This window comes from Leptopilina boulardi, unplaced genomic scaffold (assembly GCF_019393585.1).
Source record: "Leptopilina boulardi isolate dan_hultmark-lab unplaced genomic scaffold, ZJU_Lbou_2.1 LbouV2_303, whole genome shotgun sequence".
NCBI lineage: Eukaryota > Metazoa > Arthropoda > Insecta > Hymenoptera > Figitidae > Leptopilina > Leptopilina boulardi.
Genome location: NW_026137867.1, coordinates 525,422 through 538,119, shown reverse-complemented (window position 1 = coordinate 538,119; position 12,698 = coordinate 525,422). Strand labels below are relative to the sequence as shown.

The following is a 12,698-nucleotide window of genomic DNA, read 5'->3' as shown; positions in this document are numbered from 1 at the left end:
AGACAAAGTTAAATTGAGTGCATACTATAAATATTAAGGAATATTTAGATAGCTTAATATGATATATTACTTTGAACTTATATTTGCAAACTCTATAATATCTGTTATATATTTCCATTTGGACAGATAATCCAAACATTACTAAAATTATCCACATACATGCGTGAATTCAAGAAATTCTCCTTACTGTATCTATAGTACATTACTTAACTAAAAATTTTCTATGTTTAAAAAAAATCTATACTAATAATAATTAATATAATAATTAATTTTTACTTATTTAATTAATATTAATAATTAATATAAAAAATTATAAAATACCATTATTCGAAAAATTAATTTAAATTATAATATACAATCACTATTTTAACTTATCGATTTTTAATTGCAATGAATTAATTGAAGCCACCATAAACGAGAACTGTCATTAATTGAATCTACTACTAACTAGAAATATTATTTTTGGAATTCACTATTAATTTCAACTGCCATTGAAAATATTTTTGTATTTTAAATGTCATCGATTGTATTTTCAATTGAAGGGAGGAAAAATAATAATAATTATTATTATATTATTATTATTATTATCATTATAATTACAATAATAAAAATTATAATAATTATAATTATAAGAAGAAGAAGAAGAAAAGGAAGACGAAAAAAAAGTAAAAAGAGTGAATACAAGTGAGAAAAGCAAACTAATACACGAATAATATGAGAAATAAATAAAAATTAACAAGTCATACTTTTTTTAAAAAAAAACCTTTTTAGTTTTCTCCATTACTAAAAGCAAATTGTGTCGTTTTATAAAGGAGACATTCTTTTTGATATACGATGCGTGCTTCGCAATCAGAAATATGCCTATAAAGCGTATACTTGAGGTAAAAAATTTTATGTCCAACCGCACTTTCCTCAAGTATCATCTTTTTTTTATGACAATGAAAGTGTTTTTCTATAAAAGTTACACAATAAGGTTTTTTTTTTTTTTAGAAAAACATAGAATGGAAAATATTGTATAAATTTACCCCCTTCCCCGAGAAAAATGATAATCTCAATATATGTATATAGTTTTTCAAAAATATTTTTATAAATAATATATTGTTTACTAAAATACATTTTTAATAAAATATTTATTTATTAAAATATTTTTGTAAAATATTATTTAATTAATCTAAAAGAATATAATGAATAAAAACAGTGTTATTATAATTATTATATAAATTAATAATATTATTATCTATTTTTATAGTGTTTATGAAATATTTTTTCAATATTTTTCATAAAAAATTTTGAGGGACTTTAGTTAATCCTTTCCTAAAGGCTTTCCAGCTACTTATAAATAACCAATCCTGCTTAGGTCAACGCTCATCAGGAATTTAATCAGGCATTAATTATTAAACTCTGACTTCAAACAGCGTGTCCTACCTTCAATTAATAAACAAAACATTGTTCCTTCAATTACTAAAATAACCAAATAAACACAATTATGTCATATTATAATAAATATAATAATCATATAATTATAAATAATTCAAAAAAAATTTTTTTTAATAATTCATTGTAATTAAATAAAATAAATTCAACCAAAAAAAAAAAGAAAAAAAACACATAATTTAAATTTCAATTAGAAATTTTACTTTTATAATTTATAAACAAAATAAGATATAATAAATTGTATTCCAATTACCGCGCCCGATATTTTATTTTGATTTCTCCTTTATTACCAGAGTTTTAATTATTTTTTCGATTCTACTTTTTCTTTTTCATTTACATTTTTGTTGGCTTTATATGTCATTGATATTTTTTTTTCTCAATTAAACATTATATTCTGCGAGATAAATTTTTATGTATGTATTTTTGCAAGGGGCACTGATCTTAAGTGACTTGTAGATGTCACTTTATTGGGCAGATCTGTATTTTTTAGAGGAGAATATATATATATATATATATATATATATATATATATATTGAAACCACTCATGTATGTACAAAATATAAATTACTTTAAAAGGCTTAAAAGCTGCACTTTAAAAACTTACTAAATGTTAAAATGTCTCCCGGCCTAGTTTTTTAAATTTAATATTAAAATATATATATATATATATTTAATATCATATTGAGTAAAATATATCTTTTTACTTTCCTACTCGACAAAATTAAATCCTATCTTTACTTAATTCCCTGAACCGGAAAATGCAATGCAAGGCTTACATATAAATCCGAGATTATAGAGACAGAGAAAGATAAGATTTTATTCAAGAAGATCTTTTCTATTTTATTTTCATTTTTTATTTTACGAAAACCAAACACATGCTGCGTTGATGTCAGAGTCTAGGTGGCAAAGGCTTGCTTTCTGAATATTCAAATAAGATAAATTATTTATTAAATTTTTTTTTTATATAATTGTGAAATTTTCAGTAAAAAAAAATTATAAAATTAACATTTATAATCAAACATTCATAATAATTATATAAATTAAATAATCTATTTTCTAAATAAATAAAATAATTAATTAAATAAATAATAATAAAATCATAATAGTTTTATATAAAAAGATTATTATATTAAAATTAACCTGATTAGATTATTATTATAGTTTAGATTATAATTAGATTATTAGATAAATATTTTTTTATTATAAAAAAAAAAAATGTGAACTAAATCTCATTCATATTGAAGTGATAAAAGTTGAGAAAAAAATTATAAAGTTATTATTTTAATTAAATTTCAAGTAAATCGAAAAAGTTCGGGTCTTGATAATCTCATGCTTAAGATGAGAAATCAAAGTAATGCCACTCCAATGCAAGTTCTTTGAGAGACGACTCTCTCACTCTATATATATATATATATATATATATCGTTCTTTCTCGCTCTTTCTCGTTGAAATGTGGAAGGAAAAGTTTTCTTCTAAAAGATACCGAATGTTAAAAAATCACTGAAGCGAGTGCAACGCCTCTGAAATGTTTTGTGTTGAATTTCTAACTACTCCAATGCAGAAAGACATTAAAAAAAAAATCTAAAACCAAAATGTAAAAATATATTTGTAAACAAATAATAATCCTCTCGAAATAAGAGGAATTATACTAAGTTTTTTTTTTAAAATTAGCTAATATATTTTTCATTAGAATTACTTTTTTTATTTAAAAAATTCTAATTTTGTTCTTTTTGCTATTTAAAAAATTTAAAAATTTAAAAATTATTATCAACTTACAATCATAATAATGACTGTTTATTATACATCTATACTTTTCATGGCCAATTCACATGTTACGATAAAACTTTGTATATGATAAAAAAGTATACGTCCTGTGGAATAAATATTTCCGCATTTTTGCTCAAATTAAAAAAAAAACTACTATAAACAAAATATAAAATAGAACACTAATTTAAAAAAAAATTATTTATAACTTTTTTTTTTAATTAAAATGTGTTTAAAAAAAAATTCACTAAAAAAGCCATGCGCCTCCGAATCCTATATAAAAAATTGTTTTCAAACTTCTAAACAAGAAACAACAATATTAAATTAATCCATCGTGTGAACATACATCCGTGTAGAGTAATCCAAAAGATCTTAGAAGAATGGCAGAGCAATGTGACTGTAATTTTCTTTTTTTAATTCTATTTTTTTTTTTTTTTTTTTTTTAATTTTTTAAATTTCGTGTTAATTAAAAAAGAGACATATCACTAAAATTTTGAAATCCGTCATAACGTAAAATCACACGCAGAATGAAAAACCGCGGAACCGGTACCGCGTACAAACTGGAATCTCGCGGCTGATGCTGTTCGTTTTATATCCCTAAGTTACGCGCAGGGTCAACATTTGAGAAAGCGGGATGCGCGAAACCACCCAAATCCCACAACGCATGAGCATTCTGACCTCATATCTTTCCGATTCACAAGAAAAACTCGACAAAAGATACAATTCTTTCCCCACTCCCTACTCCATCAAAAAAAAAAAAAAAAAAACAATAAAACTAGTGTCAAAACACAATATAAACGAAAAAAGATATACCATTTTTTTTCCCAAAGATAATAAATTTTTCTTTACTATAAAATAGAAATTATACTAAAAATTTGATATTATATTTTTTCTATTATTATAATTAATAATGTAAATAAAAAGGTTTAGTTGTAATTTATTTTTAATATATTGAATCCTGTTTTTGGATAAATAAAAAATTGTTGCACGAAATTTAATAGAAAATAATTATAATAGAGAAATAATTTTTTTTTTTTTTTTTTGAGTATAACTCTTATATACAAGGTGTTCCAAAAGTATGGAAACTTGCAAATATCTCGAAAAGTACGAATTTTTGTAAAAAAATGTTCAAGACAAAAGTTGTTCCAAACAAAAAGATGTACATCTTTGAAACAAAAAAATTGGGCCCGGAGCCCAATGTTGGGCCCTACAATGAAAAAAGTGGTTTTCTTAAATGAGACCACTAATTTTCAGTATCAAATTCGTAATCCCCATGAAATTCTGCGTTCAGACATGTGGTATAAGTGCCCAAAATATTGGGCCCAATCCAAGATATTGGGTCCAAAATTTATCAACAGATAAATAAATTTTAAAAAATCGCATCTTGGAGGGATTTTGAGATCACAGGATTAAAAATTGGAAGCTAATTTTCAAATTGGGCATAGAGCCCAATGTAAGATTCCGCCGCTCAATGTGAGGCCCACAGTAAAAAAATTAGTTGTCTTAAATAAAACCCATTAATTTTCAGTAACAAGTTCGTAATCCCCATGAATTTCTGGGTTTAGACTTGTAGTAAAAATGACAAAAATATTGGGCCCAATGTCTGCGATTGGGCTCAACATTTTTTGACAAATAAATAAATTTATAAAATCGCATCTTTTGGAGTTTTTGGGGTCACAGGATTAGAAATTCAAAGCTATTTTTCAAATTGGGCACAGAGCCCAATGTAATATTATGCAGCCCAATGTGAGGCCTACAGTAAAAAAATTAGTTTCCTTCCATTTCGTAATCGTTCTGAAATTCTGGGCTTAGACTTGTGGTACAAATTCCAAAAATATTGGGCCCTCACATTAAGCGGCGGAATCTTACATTGGGCTCTATGCCCAATTTGAAAATTAGCTTCCAATTTTTAATCCTGTGATCTCAAAATCCCTCCAAGATGCGATTTTTTAAAATTTATTTATCTGTTGATAAATTTTGGACCCAATATCTTGGATTGGGCCCAATATTTTGGGCACTTATACCACATGTCTGAACGCAGAATTTCATGGGGATTACGAATTTGATACTGAAAATTAGTGGTCTCATTTAAGAAAACCACTTTTTTCATTGTAGGGCCCAACATTGGGCTCCGGGCCCAATTTTTTTGTTTCAAAGATGTACATCTTTTTGTTTGGAACAACTTTTGTCTTGAACATTTTTTACAAAAATTCGTACTTTTCGAGATATTTGCAAGTTTCCATACTTTTGGAACACCCTGTATATACCTTTATGAGATTGGCAAAGGAATGACTTATTTTATTTTCTTCTCAATCATACATGCATTTTCATTTTTCCAAAGCTGCATCTGGATGAGAGCCAAATAATAACTCAGACAAAAAAAAAAAGGAAAGAAAAAAAAGAGAGCGGGAATCAAATACTGAAGACGATTGTGAATAAGATCGTGTTTTACGAGAATTTAAAAAATGGCCTCCTGCGATGGACCTGACACAATCTTATCTCGCGGTTTGGCTTTGTTTCCGCACTTGCAACCTTATCATTTCATTTTTTCCCCTCTTTTTTTCTAATATTAAATACAAAAAATTCATAAATACATACAGAGAAAAATTTTTATTTTTGGCAAAATTTTTTTGTACCCAACAATTTTATTTAATAGAAATAAAAATTTTATTTTTAATAAATAAAATTTTTGTTCCACCAACAAGAATTTATTTAATACAAATAAATTTCTATTTGTACGCGCCAAAATTTACTTTCAGACAATAAAATTTTTTTCTATCGCCAATAATTTATTTAACGCACAAATAAAAATGTTCTTTTGGCTAAATAAATTTTTTTTGTACCGCCAACAATTTATTTAATACCTACGATTAAAAATTTTTTTATATTTACCAAAATAAAATTTTTGTTGTACCCCCAACAATTTATAAATAAAAATTTTAATTTTTGCCAAATAAAATTATTTTCCTGCCACAAAAAATGTATTTTAATCAAAAAAATAATTATTTATCCCTAAACGACAAAAAGAAATTTAGATAAATTTAAATATAAAGAATTAATTGAAAAAGCAAATAAATTATATTTAGTTAGAATGAAAATTTTTAATTGTAAAATTCACAAGCATCAGAGAATACTGAATTTTCCGATATATTAATAAATGTACTTCTATATTTTAGAATGATAATTTACTTTGAATATTCGACTGATGTCCATTTAGAGATTATTGAAAATGACATTTCGTAATTAATAACAGCGGTATACTTGTTCAGAGTAATGTAAATGGAGTGGTCCAAGATTTCAGTTTATATTCACGAGATTCAAGTTTTGGACAGATCAAAACGACGAGAATGGAAACGTGCGCGATATTCATTACCTACAGTGATTTGCACCACATTGTGTGGATAGCTATTTGCATCACTCTATATTACTGCGATATTACAGGATTATAATAACAATAATATGTCTCTTCAAATTTGATATGTTGGGCACATATTTCAAAACAATATATATATATATATATATATTCCATGAGATTAAGAGAAAGTGAGGCTCACTGAAGATGTGAAATAATAGACAAATGAGAAATTCTAATTCATATGCTGATATAATATAAGCTTCTAAGAATGATAAAGCTAAACATACATAATGCCAATTTATAATGAACCATCTAACCAACACTGAGAAAAATGTTTAGTCAGAGTAACCAAAATTTGGTTGGACCAACAAAAAAATTTTGTTGGTATTTAAGCAACCAAACTATTTGTTTGAGTCAACCAAAAAATTTGGTTGAGTGTTTTTTGTTGGTATAACAAAAATGTTTGGTTAGCTCAACCAAATTTTTTTTGTTAGGTCAACAAAAATGTTTGGTTGATCAAATAAACAGTTTTTTTTGTAAAATTAAAAATTTTATTCTACCTTATTTCTTTTCTTTTTATCTTTTTTATTTATTTCATTATTTATATTTATTATCAAATTTTGGTTAGGACAACAAACGATCATTTGGTTTTTTAGACCAAACTATTTTGTTGTCGTAACCGAATTTTGGTTGAAATTTAAAAATGTTCAACCAAATAATTTTGTTGGCCTAACCAAATGTTTGGTTGAGATAACTCTGCGACTTTGTTTCAGCCAACCAAAATTTGGTTACAAGAACCAAAATTGCCTAATCAAACAATATTGTTGCAATCACTAAATATTTTTTCTCAGTGAAGCTTCGCTTTAAAATTTGCTTTTTTATTTATTCTCAAAAATGAAAAAAATAATTTAAAAAAAACACATTTCTGAAAAAAAAATTGTCGAAGTTCAATGAAGTTAGAAAAATATTTCGTCTCAGCAAACAAAAATTTGGTTGAGCCAACAAAACAATTTTGGTATTTAAACAAAAATATTTGGTTGAATGTTTTTTGTTGACATAACAAAAATGTTTGGTTGGCTCAACTAAATTCTTTTGTTAGGACAACAGAAATGTTTGATTGATCAAACCAACAGTATTTTTGTAAATTTAATTTATTCATAATTTAATGAAATAAAATAAATGTAATATTTTTTTTTTGTGTTAACCAAATTATTTTGTTCTCGTAACAAAATTTTAGAATTTAAAAATGTTCAACCGAATGATTTTGTTGGCCTAACCAAATGTTTGCTTGAGATAACTCTACAACTTTGTTTCAGCCAAACAAAATTTGGTTAGGGAAGACGAGGGCTGTTTGAAATTTACACATTAATAAGCACCAATAACAATCCTATTCAAAAAATTTAACCGAATAATGGTTTTTAAATATTTACAGCGTTATATTATAAAAAAATATTTATATATTTTTTGGTAATTTTACGATTTCATTTAAATGAAATTTTCTAATTTTTAAATTTAAAATAATTTTATTGTAAAATTACAGTACAAGACTTATTTTGTTAAGTCTCATATTATTTAAACTTTAAATCATATAATTTAATTTTAATTTCACTCCTGCGCCACGCAATCCCGGGGCACAGCTTCAAGTAAAGTGGTATAAAAATAAAAGTATTAAATATATTTCAACTTTCTTTTTTTTTAATTAAAGCTGATATGTTACAAAAAGTTGTCTATACATTAACTTTTTTAAAAAAGCAAAAATCAGTGAGTTACATAACAAAGAGTAAAAAGTGCGCCAATTAACCCCGGTCTCCCCTACAACAAAAATCGACTAACTAAACTATTTTGTTGTAAATACAAATTTTTTTCAGTTTACTAATTCGAAGCCAATTTTTAGAAATTTTTCACTCTCAAATTACAAGCAAATTTTTTTGAAATGAAACTATTTTATTTTTGCGGTAAAAACACACACAAAAATACAAAGAAAAATTCAACCGAGACGGGGAAATATTTGGTCATAGGAAAAAAAAAGTTAATAGTAATTACATAGTAATTAGTAAAAATTTGATGATTCTACATTTGAAATAAAAAAGATTTGCCTATATACAAATGAAGAATAAATTTATTATCCGTATAATAAATCTAATTTTCAATGGGGATCAAGGCGCTCTCTTTGTTAAAAATAGGACTCCGATGTAAACCTCGTTACTTATGACGGAATTTTGGAGTAATTTCGCTCAGTGATCCCATTTGCGGTGGAATTTATTATCCCCTTGCATTTCAAGTAAGCCTCAGTATATGCTTCCTTATCGAAATCGTAGCTTTGACCGAATCCGTAACATAGCACGTGGTGGTCCAATCACTGATGCTGATCCTCAAGCAATCTCGAATAAGGGTCAAGTAGGTATATGATAGGTAAAGGATCAGTGACAATTTGCTAACTTGAACATCACGCGCGATTTTTATATAAATTAAATTGGTTTCATATAATATATATGCAAATTTTAATAATCGAATATATATATATATATCAAATTCATAGTTATTATTCTATAATCGAAAATCATCTAGAAATTGTCTGAATTTTAATTAGACAAACGATCTGATTCTGACAAGAGATAATAATTGGATCACGAATGTATAATAATAACATTGTTATCACTCGATATTTTCTATTTAACTAAAGGATCATTTTACTTCTACCGCATATGTTATAATTGAAATGATAATTAAAATTTTACTAACTTATTTCGGATAAAAGAAAAAGTAAATACAAAAATTGAAATTTTAATCCAAAAAAGATGAATATAATCATGATTTGCTTTTTATTACTCGAAAAACAAAAGTAAAAATTAAATTAAAAAAATATTTGTATGTAGAGGAGAACATCATTTTGGTTGGATTACGAAATGTGTATTGTGCATTATTATGGAAATTCAATTTGGAATAATTAGAATACTCATGAAATATGTAATTGCACGAGTAATATTGAATATTATTGTTCTGAACTGAATAAGGTATCTCTACTTGAAAATATAATACAAATGTTATTATGTTACATTCTAATGAAGTGCATGTTTTCGTTCGTATGTATTTGAAAATTCAAACAAATAACAAAATGTTTTTAAATAGACACTTAAATTAGAAGATTTGAATATAAAAGATAAGAAAAAGAAACTTTTTGCAAATTAAATTTTCCCCAAAAATTTTTATGTAATAAATTTTATAATTCACTGAATTTTCATTTAACTGTTAATAAATGTTTATTTAGCAGAATTTAATTTATATTCCACGAAATGCGTTTTGAAATTTTTTTTTCCCCAATTATAAAATGAGAAATTCTGATTAAACCAGCAATTGGTACATAACTCTAAATTTGCCATACCGACAGATGGTAAAGTACCAAACGCAGATAAAGTAGAAAAAGAAATCTTCATTACCGACATTATCGACATTATCACGAAGTGATAATAAAGAAATTCACAATTGAAATCTAACAACGTGACCTTGTCAAGATGTCTCTCGTCACACACATGCTTTCACAAAGGGCGGGATTGGTCTGCTTGAATTGAATGGGAGGCTGGTTCGGCAAGTTTGTTGTTAGACCGGCCGGCACTTGGCGAACGACCGTTGTGTCGCTCGCTTTTACGTCATCGAGGGACGTATTTTCATCTATCTATATATATATTATATATACATATATATACATTATACATAGAAGAAAAATACGCCCAAAAATATGTCGAAACGTGAAGTGAAAATTTTTTTACAAAAACAAATTTCTCAAACGAAAATAATAGATTACTTCAAATAAAGAAGAAATCGCTATAATGATCACGAAATCATTTCGCGCGCAATTTCAATTTCGCGAGTAAAAAAAAAATCAAGTGTATTTATTTTTCAAAAGAGTGGGGGAAAAAAAACCGTGGAGTTTTTGATAGAAAAAAAATGTTGCGCAACCGGTTTTGAGCCTTGGGGATCCTCGGAAGAGGTACCAAAGGACTCTCACTACTGGACCAGTGAAATACGTGCGTGATTATGGTGACATAGCAACATCTATTATTTTTTTTTTTTTTTAATTAATTAATAATATATTGGATAAAAGTGAGTGAATTTTTATTTTTCTGTTATGTGTGAAAGTGTGGTAATATTAAAAAAAAATGCCGTTCGTGATTCGCAAGATAGAGCCTCGTTACGTGTGTCGAGGCCACGTGCCACAAGGTACAACATCCAAGGATTGGCCGGTAGGGGCCGAATTGGAAGCTGTGGCAAATGGAGCACTCACATCGTCCCTAAAACAATTGGCATCACTATTGACAGCGGCTGAGGATATATTCGCTGATTTAACAGCCGAATTAACAGCCGTTGCCGAGAGAAGTGGTAAACTTCGACAAAGATTGGACAAGGTCGAGGAACATCTGAATGCCACTGATCCGAAGAAAATTCCAGTTCGTGAGTACCAGTTTGTCATTATATACCATAATTATCCCTGTGTATAAGAACCACATTCTCCCATTAAGATAATTGACATCAATCAGGATTTTCTTAATGTAAAAAATACGTTCACTTTTTTTCCAATCCTCTCGATTTTAATGAAATAATTCTTTTTTTCTGTAATTATATGCCATTGGTTTTAAATAGGATAGGAAATGGAAAAAATAATAATATTTGTCCTTGAAAAAAAGGGAAATTACCCCAATAAAGATCAAAATTTTGTCACTGAAGAAATATACGAAACTTGATACATAGTGGAAAAAGAAGATCAAACCCTAAAGTTTCATTAAAGGATCGATCCAATGTTTTTTTTTTACCGGGAGATCTAAAGAAATTGGTGTCATCAACATTACAAGGGGGACATACACTCCACCTTCTCTAGACTTCACTTTATCTTCATACTCATTTTCAAGAGAGTGCTTTTGTCTCTCGAGAAAAGAAAAGCGTATCATTGGTAGCTCACAAGAGAAAGAAATTCTTTTTCATCCTAAGAAGAGAGACTAATCCTCATCCTCTGGCAAAACTCGCTTTTTGTGTGTACACTTCGACCACTATATATATATATATATAGTATAGTAGAAACTTGTTCTTTCGTTTCCCACGGTTCGCCAGGTAAACGTTTTTCGTTTCTTTCTATCCGCTCATCTCCAGCTTCTTTTCCGTGCGCGCACTTTGGTCCTCTCAAGTCATATCGAGAAGAAACACTCTTTCACGCTCTGTCGCTTTTTAAGTTCCTTTTTCGCATTTCAAAACAGGCGCAAACGGAAATGAATATTTCAAAAATTATTATGCGATACTAACGAGTGAACAAAAAAAAAACACTTGAGGCTTCAACTTTTGCTTAATGATTAATAATTCTCGGGACGCTAGTCGAGAAAAAAAAAGACCTTTACTTTCTCTTTGACATTGGAATTCAATGTTTTTTTGCAGCAAATTTATGGAGATTTGCATCGTAGAAAAAGAAGAGAGCAATTTCGAGGGAAAAACATTTTTTATTTCGAAGAAAAATCTTTAAAATTTAAAGTGTTTCTCTTTAAATCTGAATCAGTAAAATTTTTTAACTAATTTGAATTAGTGACATGACAATGAATCCTTATACTATTTTTAACTCTACAAAATTTTAGCTCAATCTACACTGAACAAAAAGTATCATTGATTCAAGAATATCATTTACTTGTCCGTATTTGATCCACTAGTTTTCAATTCAAGAAAATTTACTTCACTATAAAACAAAAGGTATTAATTTAATACCGACTTTAGGTACTAATTTGGTTCTATTTTTCTAAAATCGGTAATATTTTTACTACTTTCTTTTTAGTGTTAAAATTTTTTTGAATGAAGAAAATATTGATTCAAATACGAACAAATGGGTTTTTTTCTTGATTCGATTTTTTTTATCAAATAGCGATAAAACCTGTGGAGAATATTTAAATGTGAAAATACAAAAATCACATTAAGAAATTCGTGAGTTTGAAATTAAAGAATTAATTTCCCTTTTGAAAATACTTCGTTTCATTTTACACAAACAAAACTATAAATAACATATTTAATAGTACAGTTTAAAATTGTAAATTCGATATTTCAACATCTTTTATACATATAAATACATTTTTTGATTTTGAAACAAAAAAGATAGTAAAACTATGCCAAGCT

At 27.0% G+C, this 12,698-nt stretch overlaps 2 protein-coding genes across 5 annotated transcripts in view; one reads left to right on the top strand and one right to left on the bottom strand.

Moving 5' to 3' along the window:
• The window catches only part of LOC127282983 (metabotropic glutamate receptor 7-like), a 248,951-nt gene that overhangs the window by 159,472 nt on the left and 76,781 nt on the right, over positions 1-12,698 (bottom strand). The window contains exon 1 of one of the 4 annotated variants that reach the window (XM_051307603.1): positions 3,546-3,746. The exons of the other annotated variants lie outside the window; for them this stretch is intronic. The gene's annotated coding sequence lies outside the window, so the exon portion shown is untranslated. Of the gene's footprint in view, positions 1-3,545; positions 3,747-12,698 lie in introns of those variants that run through there. 4 annotated transcript variants of the gene reach the window in all.
• Positions 10,168-12,698, top strand: part of LOC127282957 (uncharacterized) — an 87,142-nt gene continuing 84,611 nt past the window's right edge. The window contains exon 1 of the mRNA XM_051307558.1: positions 10,168-11,003. Within this exon, the coding sequence (XP_051163515.1) occupies positions 10,712-11,003 (292 nt within the window). The 5' untranslated portion in view covers positions 10,168-10,711. The remainder of the gene's footprint in view (positions 11,004-12,698) is intronic.